We start from the raw sequence: 19864 nt of genomic DNA, 5'->3' as shown, positions 1-19864 counted from the left end.
CCTTAGATTACTGGAATGGTTAGAAAAAGCAAAATGTTGCCACCTCAGGTTTGGAGGTTGCATTACGCCCTTCATTTCACTCAGTTGTTCGTATATACCTCTATTCCATCTATCTTCTATCTCTTTTTATTGCCTCTGAAAGAAAGAATACATGTAGACACGTGTAGAGGAAGATAGAATCTGAAGAGTATGAACGTTTTGTACCAAAACATAGCTGTAAACTGGGTTGGGTTTTGGCTTAAACAGTGTGTGCAGTTATGCATTAAAGATTGTATCATAAAGCAAACATGGTAAAAGAATGTTTTATGCATAGCCCGACTTTTATCATTTTAACAGCTTTTAAAACATGCTTGAGATGCAAGTAAATCTTTGCATATAAAATACACGTGTATTCTGAATGTCAAAAGACTTGCAATGAACTTTAGTATCACTGCAAATTCTAGACAGTTTCTGATAATCTAAGCATAAGGAGACTTTTCCTCAATTAAATGTTAAAATTATGCATAGAATTAGTACAACATCTGTTCAGAAAAAACAACATAGCTTTGGTTTTTCTGCCACTTTTTAGTTCCTGAAGGCCAATCAATTGCACTAATTTGAAGAAGCATTCAGTGAGCTTCTACATACACATCTTTACTACAGTATGTGCTGGGCCTTGATAGTATGAAATGAAAAACAGGGTTTTATAAATATCAGAGGCTATCTCTGCTGAAGTTATAGGAAATAATGCCTAAAAAACAATTGCCTTGACATGTTTTGTGTGAAAAGTCAGAGCAATTCCAACCCCCATAACAAATGCAACCTCTAGATCACTCCTCTCCAAAACATATCTAATCTAGGCTTGAAGTCTGGTAATGGTTAAAACATCTATTATCACAATTTCTAATGAGCTTCTAAACTATCTATAACCAAAGTATTTAAATAGAATTTGCTGAATACATTGTATTAATGTCCAATTAACCTTTCCAATTAAACAGTTCTCTTGTATAACCTAACTCCATTCACCATTCTCATTCTCCTCTCCTTTTCTCTTGTGATTCTTATTTCTTTCCTTAGTAAAAGTAAACCCAGTTGCCTATCCTGTCTTTCCAACGGCATTTCTGCTGTTCAGATGGAGTGCTTTTTATCCCGCTTTCTCTTGACAACAGCTCTATTGGCTTTTCCACAGCAGTCTGAGGAGAGGGCTAAATTACGAAAACCACTGTGGCAGCTCAAAAGCTGGCTCCACTTCCCTCTTGAACATGCTGCAAGGCATGCTCACGCAGGCACCCTGCTGCTCTTTCCCAACAAACCTTGTGAGAGTTATGGTCAAGAGAGACTGAACATAAACCACAGCATCCCTTAAGCCTATCAGTGCCCTCTCAAAAGAACAGCTTCTTGAGGACTACGTAGCTAGCCATAAATCAAAGCAAGGCTAAACCTGCTCTGCAAAGCTTTCGGACTATCTTGGACAAAAAAAAAAAAAGCAAAAATTATTCTGAAATGTAACCTTAGTCCCCCTATTAATGCAGACAAATATGGTCAGCAACATTTTTCAGTTCCTTTTCTCTAGTTTCATTTTAACTGTTCCCATCAGAAGACACAAACTCATTTTAAAAATAGCAGTGCACGACCAAATTCAACAACTTGGGCTATTGTTGCAGGACGCAGGATGACTGAAATGAGGACTAGAAGACCTCTAGCAAATTACCAAATTTAATCCCTAGCAGCTGTGCAGTTACATCTTCCACTAGCTATCAAAAAGTAGTATACAGTATACCTGGAAACAGGATCCCCAGTATTTGCAATATCTGTCATTATGCATCAGAAAATTGCAGTGTCAGATAGCCCAATTGGTATTTTCCAGACAAAGGAAGAATTAAATAATTTCAAACTCCCATACATTCATCTTGAGTTTCCTAATTAGCTCTCACAGTACAAGAAATATCATGTTCATCATTTCTTTTCTATCCAGTAAGAGTGAGTAGGAAAAATACCTTTATGCCCTTTCTTGTTGGAGAGGCTTGAAAGAAGATGACAACTTGTAAGGATACAGACTGAGAAGATGGCATGAACCAATGCATTACATTATTTTTAAAAAACCCAAATCCCAAGAGCATCACCAGGGCTATGGTTTTGACCAGGTCTAGCTAATCTCTGCACTAACTGCTCCCTTGAGAGTCTTATCTCTTTCTGAACACATCTTGTGATTGTACTTCAATAACCATTTTGAAAGACTGCTCCACTGTCAAATCTTTCTGTTGGAAAGTTTCTCATTAAATCTAATCTCGATGTCCCCTTTTTCAGTGTAAGACTATTAGCAGCTTATAAAACATCCTTGTGCAACCTTGAATAAATCTTTCTTGTCTTTTATCACTTTGTTGTACAGAATTATCAGTTATTTCCCTCTCTAGTTACTTTCTAAAACTATATAAATTACCGTCCCTTACACTTTCATCATTTTTCCTTTGTGTTCTATAGAATAGTTTCCACCTCTATAAAAAGCTATAAAAGATTCATTTTAAAGAAATATGTGTTATGCCACATTTCACCCATCTTTCAGGAGTTTAACTTAGAACTAGATATAACTGATTCTTGTAAAAACATTCTTCCATTTTCTATACTATGAAAATCTTACTCAGTTCCAATGAAGAAATACACTCTGTGGTATCATTATTTTTCTGACCTAATTTGCAGCACCTATGCTAAGCAAACACAAAAAGTCAAATAGAATGCCAGATATACTTTAATAGAAATAATTTGTGCTGTTTATGACTTAATTAAGAACAGGAAGATGTATTTTTACAGCAAAATGGCCATGTTGTTGCAGAATCCTGCAGGATAGATTGCACTGCAGTTTTTAACCTCTAACTGCTCAATAAAAAAAAACAAGGAGCGGGCAGGGGAAGCAGGACTAGGGAAGAATAAGGCCTGATGTGAAGCTAGAAAAGTGTTTGGCAGCCCCAGTGGCTGAAGGAATCCCACAGCCCTCCCATCACACCAATGGGCTGCTCCCCTGCCTGTAAAAACTACCTGCTGCTCTCTCCAGTAAAATTCCGCAATAGGCTGGCTAAGCCTCTCTCTATATATAGATAAATATTTATATAAAACTCATACACACACAAAAAAAACCCCAACCTGAAAGCCCTCTTTTGCTGTGAAGGCAAAATTCATTGCTGACTACAGTAGTGTTGTAACAGCACCCTCACCGATGCTAGACTGAAAAGCCCAACCTTATGAGCTGCTGAGAATCTCCTGTGAGTAGGAAGGGCTTTTCTTCTAGAAAGACCAATTGCGTAGAGCTCAGGAAATTCATTAACTTGCATAGTTACCAAAAGGAGTTTAATTAGGCCATTAGTGACAACATATAGAAAGCATGAAAAGTATGTAGGGAGGATGGGAGAAGCCTATAGATGCATTAAACTTTGCTTGCCAGAACAGCTGAAGGAACAGATAAAGACACATGCCCAGCCTCACGGTAGACACGCGTGCTAGAACAGAGGTTGGAGCAGCAGACAGTGCTGAGCAAGGAGGAACATAAAGCTGCCGTCTGCTCTATTGCTAGCCTGGGATCCCTCCCTTTGGACCATTGGGTGCATGAGTTTTATCTCAGCCCTCTTGCTGTGGCCATGTCAATGCTCTTCCCCAGTCTTGAAACCCTGGGGCTGCTTCTTGGCCAATGCTCGTGCAACAGCTGAGCAGCTTCTCCTCTTTGTGGGAGGACTTGGTGCCGGGGGAGCACAGCTGCTCCCGTCTCCGGAGCCTGGAGCAGCCCCTGAGGAAGGCTGTGCTGGGCAGGAGGTCACAGTGGAATGTATACAGGTCATACACTTCACTGACCCTGAGGCACAGGTTAAAGTCTATACTGTCCTTGCTACCTACTGTAAATTATTAACTTTTTTTTTGAATTCTTAATTTAAGAACACTGGACTGATAAGAAACTCCTCCATTACTAAGCTTCAATCTCTCTATTGCAGGCAAATATGTCATATAATCTTTTTAGTAAACTCACCAAACTCCATTTTAACAGTTGAATTTCCCTGAATAAAGAAATACTGCTGTTCATGCATCAAAATGTTAAGAAAAAAAACATTGCAGTAGCAATAGAGACTATTGAAATTCACCAAAAGAAAGAGAGGCTTCTTTCAGCAAAGTCTGTGATCTGTTTTCCTGGACTGATCTCAAAAAAGGCATTTTTTGGCAAGGGTATTTTATATGCCAGTTATCTTTATATACACACATCAGATTATGTAATACATATTGTTGCAAGTAGTAGTTTTCAATACCTCTTTTACAGATTTTTTTTTATTTTTAAAAAAGCACACTTTTTGCAATTTTTAAGATCTGTGAACATGATGACTATCTTAAAAGGTATGATAATCTCTCGCAGTGTTTTTCCATCTCTTCGGTGACTTGCCATGGGAGATAATTATTTGGCAAGTACATTTTGTCACTCTTGCCAGGAGTGTCAAATATAGAAGTCAAGAAGACTTTGTAGGTTACTGCTCCAGTATAGAGATGCTTAATGAATGCCAGAAGTCAAATGAGCATAAAACTGTCTTCACAAAAGCTTGAGCAAGACACAACATGAAAATGTTCCTGTCTTAAAATATTTCTGTGAAATTTCTCCCCAGTTATTCTTTTTTCAGTTTACAGCTTATAGTAAAAAAGACTTACATTTTCTGACTCCTACGCAGAAGTTTTAAGATGTCACCAGTAAGAAAAGCAACTGGCAATGTCATAATGCCAGTACCTGAACTGAAGAAATATTCTTCTATAAAGACAATGAACTAGATTTCAGACCACTGTCACTATGGCTGTAGTCTCATGACACAACATACCCTGTGGCACTGTCACTGTAAAATATTTCCTCCCTTCTCCTTTCCCACTGTTTATTCATCCCTTGAGACATAGTGCACTCTACCCTCAGTTGCAGTGGTACTTTTTATGGACTGGCTGTGGATTTTATCTGGGAAACTGATCTAACTTGAAAGAAAAAGTCAAAATAGATGATGTTAAAAAACCAAACAAGTCAGATCAGTTGCTTGATCCAATTTATATTGCATGCATGCAACAATCTGCACCAGTCTGTTTGAAAGGTGGCACATCTGGCATGCAAAAATATCAAAAGTGGGCATTGTTGCATATATGTTAGAGAATAAATCCCCAGCCTTGGAGTACTTTTACCATTGTCAGTTATTACAGCGTATAGCTGGAACAAAACTTGTTGTTAGACGCTAATTTTATGTTAAATAAAATATATTTCTGATAATATTTGTTTCCTTGTCTTTCCACCAAAGAAAGGAGAGGGTGAATTAATAGATACTACTCAAAAGCTAATATAAAACTTGAAAAACCCGTTCAGTGTAGGATAGAGTCACAAGGCTGTTCTGTGATTAGCAAAAGATCTGTACTATTCCACAGGTTTTACAAGAACTATTTTTACTGTTTCTTTTTTCAATCACCTTCTTAGCATGATGCTTAGTCAGAAAACACAGTATGTTTTTGTTGTGCAGCGTACACTCAACGGGATGGCTTCAGTGGAAAGAAATTTCCAGATATTTACTATTTCTGAAAGAATTTGTGTTCAGTAACCACTTTCTCCTCTGTATTCCATCCTGGTTTTTTTGTTTTTTTTTTTAATGTGAGAAAAGCCATTCAGCATTCTTTCCACTCTAAACCAAAAAGCTGTAATGTACTTACATATTTATTTTTTGGGAGGAAAGGAGCTGAATGAGACTCAGGAGCAGTATTTTTGCTATGGTGTAGAGATGCAGATTTGGAAGCAGCCTTAAATATTTAACAGACATGGCCTTATTTGACTTAGAGTGCCAAGAGTAAACTTCCTTTCCTGCTACGGGTGGTTTAAACTACACTAAGACTTGGTCTCAGCCCACATCAGCAAGACAGTTATTTCCAGTATTTGTTTTCAGAGGAATAAGATGCCATGTTGGATATCCAGTTTAAACGTAGATGAAGAAAGTCACAACAATGTACAAATCTAGAATTAGTGCTACAGAATTAAGGGCCATACTTTTAATTTTTATTCTTTCAATTAATGCAACAGTTCTTTGGTTTTGACTATCTAAATCAGGCAGATTAGGTTTCTGGCCTCACCTGTGACAAAATAATCCAGTTGATAAATATTGCTGGGTTTCAACAGTTTAGTAGCATAGCTTTCATCTATGGACAGATAGGCACAGTGGAAAGGGCAGCTACCATCAAAGATCCCCCAGTGTTTCTTGCTGCCAAGGATTACTGCCCCCAGGGGAGAGCCAGCCAAAAGGATGGTGGGTTCACGCTTCAGCCACTTCAGCACAATGCCCAACCTTCTGGTTCAACTGACAGTGGAACTGGACTACGTGCAAAGGCTCTGGATTTGCACTCAAGCAACCAAGCTACACACACATGTTCCACTCTTAACTTTACTGTGAAAGCAACTTCTGGTTGAGGTGGAACGCATCAGTGGGAGTGGGAACTTTTTAATTGCTGGGGCTAGATACACTAGCTTTCCTGCATGCATAAACTACAAGGATTCTGGAGAAGTCTACAATGGACTTAAACCAGTTTGGCAACGTTGAGGTAAGCACAGCTCTTGCACCATACTCTAGGGTCCTTAGTTGAACGGAAAATAAATGCTACGTAACCTGCCATGGAGGGACCCATCTACAGATGGATTATCTACTGAAAAGAGAGACCTTATCACGCTCTACAACTACCTGAAAGGAGGCTGTAGCAAGGTGGGTGTTGGTCTCTTCTTCCAAGTAACGAGTGATAGGACAAGAGGAAATGGCCTCAAATTGCACCAGGGGAGGTTTAGGATGGATATTAGGAAAAATTTCTTCACAGAAAGGGTTATCAAACATTCGAACAGGGTAGCAGTTGAATCACTATCCCTGTAAGTATTTAAAAGACAGGTAGACGTAGTGCTGAGGGACACGGCTTAGTGGTGGTTTTGGCAGTGTTAGGTTGATGGTTGGACTCGATGATCTTAAAGGTCCCTTCCAACCTGGCCAATTCTATGACTCTATGATTCTATCTACAAGACCTGCCTGGTAACAAATTCCAACCAAACATCTTGCTTGTTGTGAGAAGCAACTGGTTTTCTCCTTCACATATTTATAGTATCTACCTTATAACTAGTAGAAATAAAGCACTAAAAGGGAGGAAAAATGTGGAAATTTAAAACTTTCACTGAAAACAATGGTCAAACATGAAATGGTGCACATTAATTTCTAACCTTCTTCAGTTCAGCCTGAATCAAAATCAGTATGAAATACATTTTTATAATTCTGGTACATTTGCACCCATACAGGTACCAGTAAATCAGTCCTCAAACTTGAGGTCAGGGCTCCAAGTGGGGCTACAGCAGTTACCAGTGGAGTAGCAATCACAATGGGAACAGGGCTGGCAAGCAGGAATGGACTGCAGTTGCAATAGCAATTCCAACAACTTTAAATGGCAGAGCTGCAGTCAATCTATTTCATTCTAGTTATCCACTTGTCCTTTCTGCTTTACATGTGTCAAGGGTATGTACTGGGTAATTTAATTAAAAAAGAACATGACCATGCCATTTTTAAGTTGTTGAGGTTTGTTTTGGAATTATTTGGATCAGTGATAAACACAGCAGAGTGGTTATGCTTGTACAGTAGTAACACTTCAGGGTCTATACTTGGGGATGTTTCCATTCCAGGAACAGCATTTTTATAAACATCTATCATGTAGAAAATTAGCATGTACTCTATCTGCATGATCTATTACTAGCATTGCTTCTTACAGAGAAAACTCAATCCCAGTATCTTTGGTAACACTGTTTTCTTTTGGTCAGACTCTTTTTTGGGGACAAATCCAAATTAGGTATTTAATTCTCTTCCATACTGTAGCACTTCCATCAGCTTCTGTAAGCAAAACATTTTACATCATAATCTGTAAAGTATCTAATAGAATTTAAATGCTTTTATTGGGCTTCCATCTAATTATAAACATAGGCAGTACTATACATATAAACTGTTATATTTCCCTCTTCCTTCCCCACTCAGGAAATCAGATGTTTTCTGCTGTTTACCTTGATGACACAGTGCACTAACTTTGATAAAACTATGGAAATTTACATTTCTCTTACTTGATTTTGTTCTGTCTATAATCCTGAAATAAAACTCATCGATTTTCATATGAATTATGTTCTTACTTAGTTGTTAGTCTACTTACGTATTTCTATCGCAAAACTCAGAACCTGGTATAGTTGAAGGTACAATTACATGGATTGAACACCTACTTCACGGTAGTGAAAACTGCCAATTCTGAAGCAACTAGCAATCTATTCATCAAAGACTGTTTTATGTACATAAAGAAGCCCACAGAAATAGACAAAATCATCTTAATCATATTCTATTTTGCAAAACAGTCTTTGATGAATAGATTGCTAGTTGCTTCAGATTCAACTGAAAGCACTGTATCACCTGGATAATGGGCCATTTTACTCTCCCTGGCTCCATTTGCAACTCTTACAATGCTCTTTTGTTAATTCTGACTTTCACCACAGTGACTCTTCATCAAGAGCAGAACAGAAGAACTAAAGCAGACACCTTTGTCTTATTAGCTTTTTAGGAATATTTCACACACACACAAAAAAAGAGTCACTTACCGAGATGTTACATTTAGGGAACTGAATGTCAGGTAATACTGTGTCTTCTAAAAATTGAGACAAAGTCAACATATAAATCAAGGCGTCACTTTAGGAAAGGCAACTCAATTTCAACCAGAGATTCTTTGTTGCCAAAGAGAATACAGAAAGTTGCAATTTTGTACCTATGTGGATGGAATTCTACACTTGTAATTCTACAGTTCTACAACTTGAAGAAAGGGATTCGATTTAATGCACACACTGGTATTCTATTAAACTTGGTTTTGCTTATGTATGAAAAATAGCCTCCACACCAACAGCTTTTCCCTCTTTGTGTAATAGAGTAGCTTGTATCTTCTACAGCCTTTGCTAAAGCTCGGTTAGGACACCAAAAAGGAGTAAGTCATAGCTCCCTTCTTCCTCTCTTTTCAGGAGTCTACACTGATGATCCACCAATAGTTCATTAGCTCTTTGCAAGGGCTATGCAGAGGCTCTTGCAAGGTCAGCCAATCTGTCCTATGTTCTTGCTTGGCCAGGTTAGTATCTCCGACAGGCTATCTTCTCCAAGGCAAGACAGGTTACCTCTAAACCCACATAAAAGAAGGTTACTGAGTGCAAGAGGGCTTTCAGCTTCTTTTGCAGCTTTGTAGATCACCTTTCCTCCAAACTGCCCCACTTCAGTGCAAATGTATAGCTCACTTGTTGTCTCTTCAGAAGTCATCAACCTCTTCTCCCCAAATGGTCATGGAAATCTGCCTCATAATAAGACCTTCTTAAATAATTAATTCTCACCGGAGAGATTTTCAGTTTGTTTGTTTGTTTGTTTGTTTGTTTTATTAGCAGCCTGGTCTGATTTTTGTTTACTCATATCCTCTTCCAGTTTCAGTGCTGGATATTGGTTTGGCTAGCCAGTGTCTTCACAGGACAAGAAAAATATTTCTCCTTTCTCTCCTCTAAGAGGTTTACACATTGTAGAGTATATAAAATAATATGAAATGCCAAGAGTTGATTTAATAGATCTTGGATATTTGACATACTGCCTTTGATTTTAATTAGACAAAGAGCTTTTCTACAACTTGCCTAAAGAAGGCAAGTCAAAATCTTAACAGCATTATTGATCTTTCCAAAGAAAATATATTTTCATTAGTTTTATTGGTCATTTATCTCTTCAATGGCCAACAGACTGAGTTATTCTATATTGCTCTTGTTTTCTTAAAGGAAAGCAGGCAACCTTTTCATTTCCTGTCATTCAAGGAAGATGATTCTACTACGTTTCCCTTTAAACTGTTAAAATCAGACATAATTGAAATTAGAAACAAATAAATGCAAATTACAGATTTGACTGTTTCCAAGGCTAAGAATGCATGTTGACCTCTTATTAAATATATTCTGTACTACTCTTTTACCCAGTAATGCTTCCACAGTACTGTCAGGTTCTTTCCTTGAGTCTCTCTCTTATTGTAGCTCATACAAGGGAATGATCTGGAATAATGCTGTTTTCTAACTTTACATAAATATTTACAAGCAATATACAGATCTCATTCTCCACAAGAAACCAATACAGAAGCTGGACTTTGCTCAGACCTACCAGGATTCTTCTGCATGAATATATTTTTGTACTAACTGCCCCCTTTATTCTCAATGGATAAGTGAGACAGAACTGAGTTCAACTACACTGATCTACAAAGGACAACAGTTCTCCAAAGAGTCTAAAACACAAATGTAACCAAGATGAAGTCCCCGTTGCTCTGACCCTGGGACTAACAAGAATTATCTCTATCAGAAGGGTGGAGCTGTAACAAGTTTATGGTATTTCCCAGTTCTGTTGATCTAAACCAGTTTCATACAGCAAAAAATCCAACCAATAATTTCTTCTGGAATATGAGCCATGCATATGTTATGTAAATGAAATGTGGTGTCATCAGTATCATTTCACCATATATCCAATGGCTTTGTGTCAGAGAATGCTTTTGGTTATTGCTTATCTATTATTGCTTATTTTTCACCTTTTGTATTTGACTTTCTAGCACTAGACAGGCATTAAAATTAAATACTACATCACAGATATGATAATATTTATTTATGGAAAAAGGGCTAAATCACGGAATCACGGAGTTTCAGAGTTGGAAGGGACCTCTAGAGATCATCTAGTCCAACTCCCCTGCTAAAGCAGGATTGCCCAGAGCACATTACTCAGGACTGCATCCAGGCGGGTCTTGAAAATCTCCAGGGAAGGGGACTCCACAACCTCCCTGGGCAGCCTGTGCCAGTGCTCTGTCACCCTCACCGTAAAGAAGTTTTTCCGTGTATTTGAACGAAACTTCCTGTGTTCTAACTTGTGCCCATTGCCCCTCGTCACTGCCATTGAAAAGAGCCTGGCTCCATCCTCCTTCAACCCACCCTTTAGATACTTGTACGCCATAATAAGGTCTCCCCTCAGCCTTCTCTTCTCCAGGCTAAAGAGTCCCAGCTCTCTCAGCCTTTCCTCATAAGGAAGATGCTCCAATCCTTTAATCATCTTAGTTGCCCTTCGCTGGACTCGCTCCAGCAGTTCCCTGTCCCTCTTGAACTGGGGAGCCCAAAACCGGACACAGTATTCCAGTTGTGACCTCACGAGTGCAGAGTAGAGGGGGAGAATGACCTCCCTCGACCTACTGGCCACACTCTTCCCTATGCAGCCCAGGATTCCATCGGCCTTTTTGGCAACAAGGGCACATTGCTGGGTCATGGATAATTTACTGTCTACTAGGACCCCCAGATCCTTCTCCTCTGAGCTACTTCCCAGCAGGTCCACCCCTAACCTATACTGGTGCTTTGCATTCTTCCTCCCCAGGTGCAGGACCTTGCACTTGCTTTTCTTGAACCTTATTAGGTTCTTCTCTGCCCAGCTCTCCAGCCTGTCCAGGTCACGCTGGATGGCAGCACGGCCCTCTGGGGTGTCAGCCACCCCACCCAGTTTGGTATCATCAGCGAACTTGCTGAGGATACACTTTGTCCCCTCATCCAGGTCATTAATATATTGAACAAAATTGGACCGAGTATTGACCCCTGGGGGACGCCACTGGTTACAGGAATTAATATTATTAGTAATATTTTCTAATTTTCCATCGACACAAAGATCTACGCCTGCAATTTAAAGGCTAAAAAAATGTATTTTCGCCTACTTTATAAGTTCTAAATGAATGCATTAATCTTCCTTTTTCCTTCTCAGAAAGTCAGCTGCAGTTTTATTCCCTCACTTTCCACACCATTGGAATTTCCGTGTTTTCAGAACAGGCTTGATCTTTTATTTCTCTGATCTTAATGCTCTCGATTCACTAGTTGGCCTAAATCAATCTTTCTGGGAATTACCTGTAACCAAGGCACTGATTGATTGCTGATGGAAAGCCAACAATGTTGCAAGCATTGCAACAGTAGTATTGTTGCATACCTGACGGTTTTTCTGATGCCTGACATACACAGAGCACTGCAAGGATCTGGGTACCTGCTTCACATTGTCTTGACAGAAAGATGTTGGCTGATGCTGTGACACAGAAAGCGTCCCGCCAGAAGCATTTCTCACATCTCAACCTTCTAGTTAAGCCTTGAATAGCTAATTTATGTTGAAAGTAAAGAATCTGGATGTATACTGTATACTTGGATGCAATACACTGCATACAGTGTATTGCATATATACATCTATATATACAGTGTGCAATATGTATCTATACTATTTCTCTAGATGCCCTTTTCACTCAATGAGGAACCACAGACATATCTAGGCACACCAATTATCTTGACCTAAACCACTCATTAAAATAAGACAGACCGATCATGCCCTTAAAGGATCTAATTCTCCCCCTTGACAAGGTGACTAATGCAGATGTCTGAAGTTTATACTATAGGCCTGTAAAGTTAGTGAGATGAGCTCGCTAGTGCCTTGATTTGGATAGCTGATTTCCCCACACAGCTAGCATAGACTTATACAGATGTATCAGGTAGGAACTTAGATCCTTCCACATCTCTTTCACAACTTAGAGAAGAGAAGGAAGTCACAATATGGCTGGAAAAGTCCAGGCCATCATGGATACACACATTTAAATGGCACTGAGCTCCAGCCAAAGTGTGATGCTGACTGCTCTTTATAGAGCAGCTAGTTATTCCCAGTTTTTTGAAGCCCCCTTTTGACACTTCTTTTCTACTTCCTGCTGCCTTATCAGCCTTTTCCATCTATTCGCCAGGGCTTGTCCTGTATTCCTGCCTCAGCACCACTGCTGAGGCTGCACCTCTGATGCTGCTACATAATAGCAATGCCTCCAAATAATAGGAAGAGGAAACCCAACTTCACCTCTTAATGAAAACTTTTGCTTGAGGAAAGGGTTCAGTCTGTGATCCAATGCATGATGCTTCTAGATTCCTTAAACCACATTTTCATTGCATGTGATTTTCAGAGAACATCTGCTCTGAGTGAGGTGAGCATTGTAGTTTGGCTGACAATGTATGATATTAAGGTATACATTAGCTCTCTAGGTAATTTAAGTATTTCACAAAGACAGCTGGGATTTCTGTCCAAGTACATGGACAATCTGACATCAAACGTCATTATTAGTAATTGCAAATCTCTGTCTTGTACGGTTTGTCATCATACTTTTTCCAGTCTTGGCCTTGCAACAGAGACATAACTCAGTTGATATTTTCTCTGTCTTGCTATTTTTTCTGTATTTCTAAGAAGTTGAGAATCTCATGTTCTTGCTCAGCTGCTATAGCTTCATACCTCAAGCTAACTCAAATAAAATGTCAAGTATGTACATATCTCAGTTCCATTCTTGTTGTGTATAGCAACATGGTAGCACAGAATTTTTCATGGCATGTGCTGAAGGCTTCTGGGGCCCTTTATAAAACATTTCCTTCCAACTTTGAGATATCTTAATGCTGCTGAAAATCATGACTATTATGAGAAAACTATTGACAGAGCTTTTGCAGAAGTGCTATCCCAGTCCCAGGCATTGTATTACAAGGAACACACTGTGCAGTGCCTTCTGTATTTCATTTTCATTCATACCATAATATTTGGGGATGAAACAGTGGATCATCAGCTTCTTGATGTGTGATAATTGCCTTATGCTGCCATAACTATGTCCATGCTATAACTCTGTCTAGAAGCCACCCTGGGGGATTGCCAACATTTCAGAGGTGCAGTCTGAATCTCAGCAGCTGGTTTACAAATCATAATTGGTTTACTAGCTTTAAGTCTGTTGCTTGCTTTGCAGGTTTTAGCCTTAGAGAAGTAATGGATAGTACAAGTGCAATGTCTTTCTGCTTTTATTTAGTTATTTTTCTATTATCGTGATCGACTTTTTAATTTGCTTCTACTATTATAATCGGCTTTTTCCATCCAGAAACAGGCAGAGTGAGATTGCCAGCACATTCTAATGCAGCACAGTTTTGTCTATGCAGATCCTGCACTAGACTGCCTCCAGTATGACCTGGATCCCAGCAAAGACTGTCAGTACGTCTTGCCGACCAAACTGCTAGTGTGTTGTCACCACCATTCAGGAGCAGTTGCCAGCATCCAGCTTCGGTTCTGAGTCTGGAGAGTATTTCTACTTTTGCCTGGTCAGGCATAGATAATAAGATCTTTGTTTAAGCTGCTAGAGTCTGCCCTGTGAAAACACATGGCTTGTCTAACTTCTCCAGCCTATTATGATGCAATTCAACCAACGGGATCAAGTACTCTTTGCAAAATACCCGTACACATCCCACACACACAAAAAGGAGGGAAAAAAATTAAAGCAGCCAAGTCCACTTGTTTTATCCTATGAACGCCTGAGATGAGCACAGGCTGATTCAGATGTTATAATATAGCATAGTTATAAAGCTGAAGAACATTTATCAAGCATTTCTGTCAAACACCACCCCTGACTAGGAGCCAAAGGAGGACTTAGATTTTAGATTCTTCTGTCTGTCACATTCCAGTAAACACAAACAGCTGTTGACTGATACATTTTGAAAATTGAATGACAGGTATGTTGCGATAAACTTTCCCACTGCATAAAAGTAGACAGTATATGGGGGGAAAAAGTTTTTTTTTAAAACAATCTCCAGCCCACGGTATTTTGTTCATCTTCAGGAAACCACTCAAAGCTTAAGCAGAAATTCACATTATATTGTTTACAAATATTTTGTGTAGGATGTACTAAACACTAAATGTATTAGTATTTCAGAAATAGCCTGTGATGTTTCCATTTTCTAAGTAAAAGCTAATCATCTGTTCAAATGCTGAATATGATTGCCTGTTTCTCCATACTAACTTGCAAAAGGAAAACCAATTTCTTTGCATGTCTAGCAAGTACACTTGTCCCTTTGAAAAATGTATTTTTTGTTAGGAAAGAACCTTTAAAGACATCTGTAAAACATTTGAGTTTGAAAAATCATTGCTTGAGAGTATTCTTATTTTCTTTTTATGAAAAGAAATGGTGAGCATGTTCTTTAAGATACTCGGGACTCTTTGTTATTTGATACAAACCCAAGAATTCCTGTAAGTATCATGTACACGGCACAATTTGCAGAAGACGTAATGTGATCGCAACAAGAGCTGTGAGCTATGAAACGAGAGAGGATAAGGGCATCAGTATGAAAATAGGAGCCTGGAAAAGTTCTGAGATGTGAAAAGAAGACAGACTGTTTGGTGTAGGAATTTAGAATTGAACCAAGAGCCCTACAAAGTAGGCAGAAGAGAAATGGTGTTGGCACTGAGTGTTCAAATATTGCTACTATGGCACTGACTAGCAGGGTCTGCACTGTAGAAATCCATTGAAAGAATCTCTACATACCTCAAGCCAGTTTCTTTATGAGCTAAGCATAGTCTCTGATCTATTTATGAACACTAGAAAAGTTCCAATGAAATTAACAAAAAAAAGGCTGAAACTGTTGATAGGAGTAGCAATCTCTACTAAATTCCATGTTTGGCTGCAGCAGGTGAGCATCCTATCCAACAGGCAGCCTGTCCTGCTTCTATCCTCCTACTAGCAGCCATTCCTAATCCTTATATTGATTGCCTCTGAAGTCCAAACTGTATCAACTCCATTGACCGGGCAATAGCTTCATATAAGGCAACAATGTAAAGATGTTAAAAACTGAATAAATACACAAACATTTAAGTAAAGGGCAGTTATTGTTAATTTATTGAATAGTCTCACTGCTAGTAAAATCTATCATTTATAAAACCAACATTTGAAAATCTGGATAACTTACTCAATTTTGTAAGAGACAGAATACTTTGAAAGACAATCTATTAAAAGATTCTGGAAATACTTCATTACAAAACCTGGAAAGAGTGTCAGTGACACTCTATCTTCCCCTCTCTCCCTGACAATTTTCACCACCTGCTTTTAGCTAAAGTATAAGCCAAGATTTGAAAACTGTAAATCACAGGGAAAACTCTACATACCATGTAAACTGCATCTCATAGCTACCAGACGTTCCAGCTGGGAAATCAAATCCTTACTCTCATCCACACTTACGATAAAATGTACCTTACCAGATTTCTCTCTAGACAGCTCTTCCTGATTAGATCATGTCTCTGTTCAGCACTCTGTCATGGTGTAGATCAGAGCTGCAAAATACATAGCCTGTTTCTCACCAGCAACCAGATAAGTAAGTTCTGTGTCCTGCTGGTAAATTAAAGCCACTAAAGTTATTAAAAGCCCTTTAGTTTACCTGGGAACTAGGTGTGCAGGCAGCGTGAGCCAGCCAGCCAGGTCCTAAGGCACACCTCCCCACCAGCATATAGCCACAGGCTGTGCTACCAACCTTACACCCATCAGTCAGGTCTCCCCTTTCCCACTATGGGGGGCTGCCAGTGAGGGCAAGTGGCTGACTACATCCTCTTTACCTGACAGGCCCCTGGGTGGGTTTCTGCAGTTGGAGTGGGTGGGCAGAAAGGGGCTGGGGAAGGGGCAAGGGGCAGAATGGGAAAGCCCAAAGGCACAGCCTGGCAAGAGCTGCCTGGCATGGGAGAAGGGTGCAATTCAATGCAGGTATATTGGGAGCTTTAAGGCCTGGCAGCTCATTAGATGTGAGGCCATTTGAGGCAGACAGGACTATTTTTTCTCATTCACCTCTGCAATAGTGAGCAGTGATCCCACGCTCCAGAGACAGACTCAAGAACAATGTTTAAAACAACCTTCTTGAATTTATAGGCCACAGATGCTACCCATGACTGAATTCAAAGACAGGTACACAGTATTCCTTTAATGGCAAAGGAGACGGAAACCGTTGTTTTTATGGTTGTTCATGCGTGTCTCAAGACCCCAGTAAGAATGATAGCATCACTGAGACTTCTGAAGGAGAGTCCAAACGGAAAGCAAAATGTTGTCAGCATCCATGTGGATGTCAATTCTGCAAAATTCACAATCTTAATCAAAATGAAAGGTGTATATATTATCTGTATATGAATAATTTTTTAGCTCTCTATATTATATATATTACAAACATATAATGCATGCATACTCTCTCCATGTATATATTTATATACACATAAACAGCTGACCATTCTTTACTGCATCTGTCAGAGTTTAAGAAAATCAACAGTCTCAAAATACTAACAGTCACGCTTGGATTGCTCAGAATCTGACTGTGGCAAATCTACAGAACCTATATGTACTGCATAGGTTATATGGGCCTTAAAAGAATTGCTTGAATTGCAGAAATGATCCATTATCTGTCAGTGTCATGATGACACATAAATACAAACTAATCAGAATTAACTTCACAGTTACAGTTAAGAACAACTTTTTATACGAACTGTGATCATTTATCTAGCAGTATCAAGGGATTTAAAAGATTTTTTTACATTTTTTTAAATAGGTGCATCCAACATAAGCTACTATTATACTTGCTTTTAGCATGTGGCCTTTGAAATCTCAAACATGAGTCTAACATGACTGTGCAAATTTTGGTAGTCTACTGTTCATCTCAAAGGTCCTAAAGCTATAGCAACCCCTATTGAACTGCATCTTAAATAATCTGGCCCCTAGAAGTGAGGTTATCACTGTAGAATTGTTCTCCCTTTAATTGCAAGAAGTAGTTGTGAGAACTTTATCTAAAGTATTGATAAATGTTCTCAAGTGGGAAAACTACTTCAGTAGTTAGGAATAACTACTTTTGTGTTATTTCAGTATTCAGTGTCAAGTGCTTGCTTTCCGCAAAGAGCATGCGAGACAGAAGAGCAAGAGCAACAGCAAAATAAACTGATTGCTAGGATTTCTCTCCTAGTTCACATAGAATAAGGTATTTTTGTTGCTGACCCAAAACTGATAATGAATGAGATACTGTTCATATAGACATACATGTAAGTCACAACTTAGACAAACATGCAATTTACACATAAGTCACAGTTAAGGAAAGTCTTTCCATCCTGATCATCTGTAGAGGCTATTGATACCCACCACTACTGTTTACACATGATATTAACAGCCTATTCTGCTGTAGAGCGCAGGTATGTGCTTCTACCATTAAAAGGAGCTCCCAGGCTTTGTTCAAAGTGCCGCTCCTGCCTGCCCCCGATAGAGGGGAGATCAACACTGTGGGTTAGGCTAGCCCACTGGTGACCAAGCTAGAAAGCGCAACACTGCAATTCAACAGCTTGAACTTGTAGCCAAATTGTGACACATGGGTCTATTCCAGACATCTGCTCCGAGGACTATGTGCCTGCAAAATCCACGCTGATCAGCACATCGTGAAAGTACAGGACAACAGAACCCACTGCGAGGATGCACACGTCTTATTCTTACAATTCATACCCTCTAAAATTTCATTTCCTTGCCAAACGTTTCTTTTCCGTTACCTGCTATAAGCAGAGTCTCATATACCGGCCCTGCATCCGCAGCTAGAGAAGCATACACATACACGCACACCACATCTGTGTATCCCATCTAACAAACACAGGCCTGCATACACAAACATCACACCCACAAACCACATTGAGCAACATTTGCCACAACTCATCATACCATTTACCACACAGATAATCCCTTGTCGATAAATATATACACACATACTCCACATCCATGCATATCTATCACTTGCAACAAGCCCAACCTCAATAAAAACACGCCATCTATCGCACACAACAAGCCTGTGTCCCTACGCAGAAACAGCCCCTCTCCGTGTCACGCAACACTCCTATATATGTACTGCTTGTACCCTCGGGCTGTCGCAGGGCCTGGAGCTGTGTGTGTGTGTGTGTGTGTGTGTGTGTGTGTGTGTGTGCATGCGTGCGCATGCTCACATGTGCAAGACGTGTGAACCTTAGGCATCTAAAAGTGCATGTATGTGACTGCATGCATAGCGTACATGAATGCACATGGTGCCTACAGGTGTGTGAGCCTATGCGTGAGTGAGTAGCATGAGGGTGTGTATGTGACCACGGCATACATATAGGCACACACACATAGTGTGTGTGAGCATGCACATGGGTTATGGCATGTGTATAGAAGACTATATATGGAATATATAAATATATTCAAGTGCTGCGAATACATGCATCAGTGCCTGTCTGTATAGCACGTCTGTGTAGACTGGGATGCAGCGTGTGCCAGCGCGTGTGTGTCACTTCCCCTGTGTGTGTGTGTGCGCGTGTGTGTGTCAGTGCGTCACCCTGTGCGTGTGCGTGTGTGTGAATCCCCCCGCAGCAGATGCAGCGCCGTGAGGCACACGCGGCACACAGCGCTGTCTCCCCCTGTCAGCCCCTGCGTGGGGATGTGCGACCGCCAGTGTGACAGTCCCTCTGCCCGCCCGCGCCTGCCGCGCAGCCCCCCGGGACGGGACGGGACGCGACGGGACGAGACGGGACGGTGCGTGAGGTGCCCCCCCGGTACCTGCCGAAGTGTCCCAGGGAGTCGAAGAGCCGCTCGGAGCTGGGAGCCATGGCGGGGCGGCAGCAAGCCGGGAGCCTCCCCGCGGCTGTCCCGGCGCTGCGGAGGAGAGGCACCCTCCCCTCCCCTCTCGGCCCGGCCCAGCCCGGCCCCCGGCGGGGTACGGCGCCCCGCCCCGCGGCAAGGACAGCGCGCGCCGCCCGGGCCGCCTGCCTAACGGTCGCCGCCCCAACGGTCGCCGCCAACCGCCCCCCGCGCGGAGCCGGTCGCCGGCGGGGCCCCATTTGCCTCGGGGCAGCGGGAAAGCCGCCCGCAGAGCAGGGGGAGCCGGGCGGGCTTAGCCCGGCGGCGGCGGTGGAGAGGGGCTGGGGGGTCCGGCGTCCCGGCCTTAGGGCGTTCTGTCCCG

At 40.7% G+C, this 19864-nt stretch overlaps 1 protein-coding gene across 1 annotated transcript in view; it reads right to left on the bottom strand.

Annotated features, from left to right (window-relative positions):
- The window catches only part of SLC22A16 (solute carrier family 22 member 16), a gene marked incomplete at its 5' end in the record, with an annotated part of 33921 nt that extends 14410 nt beyond the window's left edge, over nt 1-19511 (bottom strand). The window contains one exon of the mRNA XM_082480829.1: nt 19462-19511. Within this exon, the coding sequence (XP_082336955.1) occupies nt 19462-19511 (50 nt within the window). The remainder of the gene's footprint in view (nt 1-19461) is intronic.
- Between the last annotated feature and the right edge of the window lie 353 nt (nt 19512-19864).

This window comes from Vanellus vanellus (assembly GCF_965231255.1).
Source record: "Vanellus vanellus genome assembly, chromosome: 3".
Lineage (NCBI taxonomy): Eukaryota > Metazoa > Chordata > Aves > Charadriiformes > Charadriidae > Vanellus > Vanellus vanellus.
This window is presented reverse-complemented; position numbering and strand designations above follow the sequence as displayed.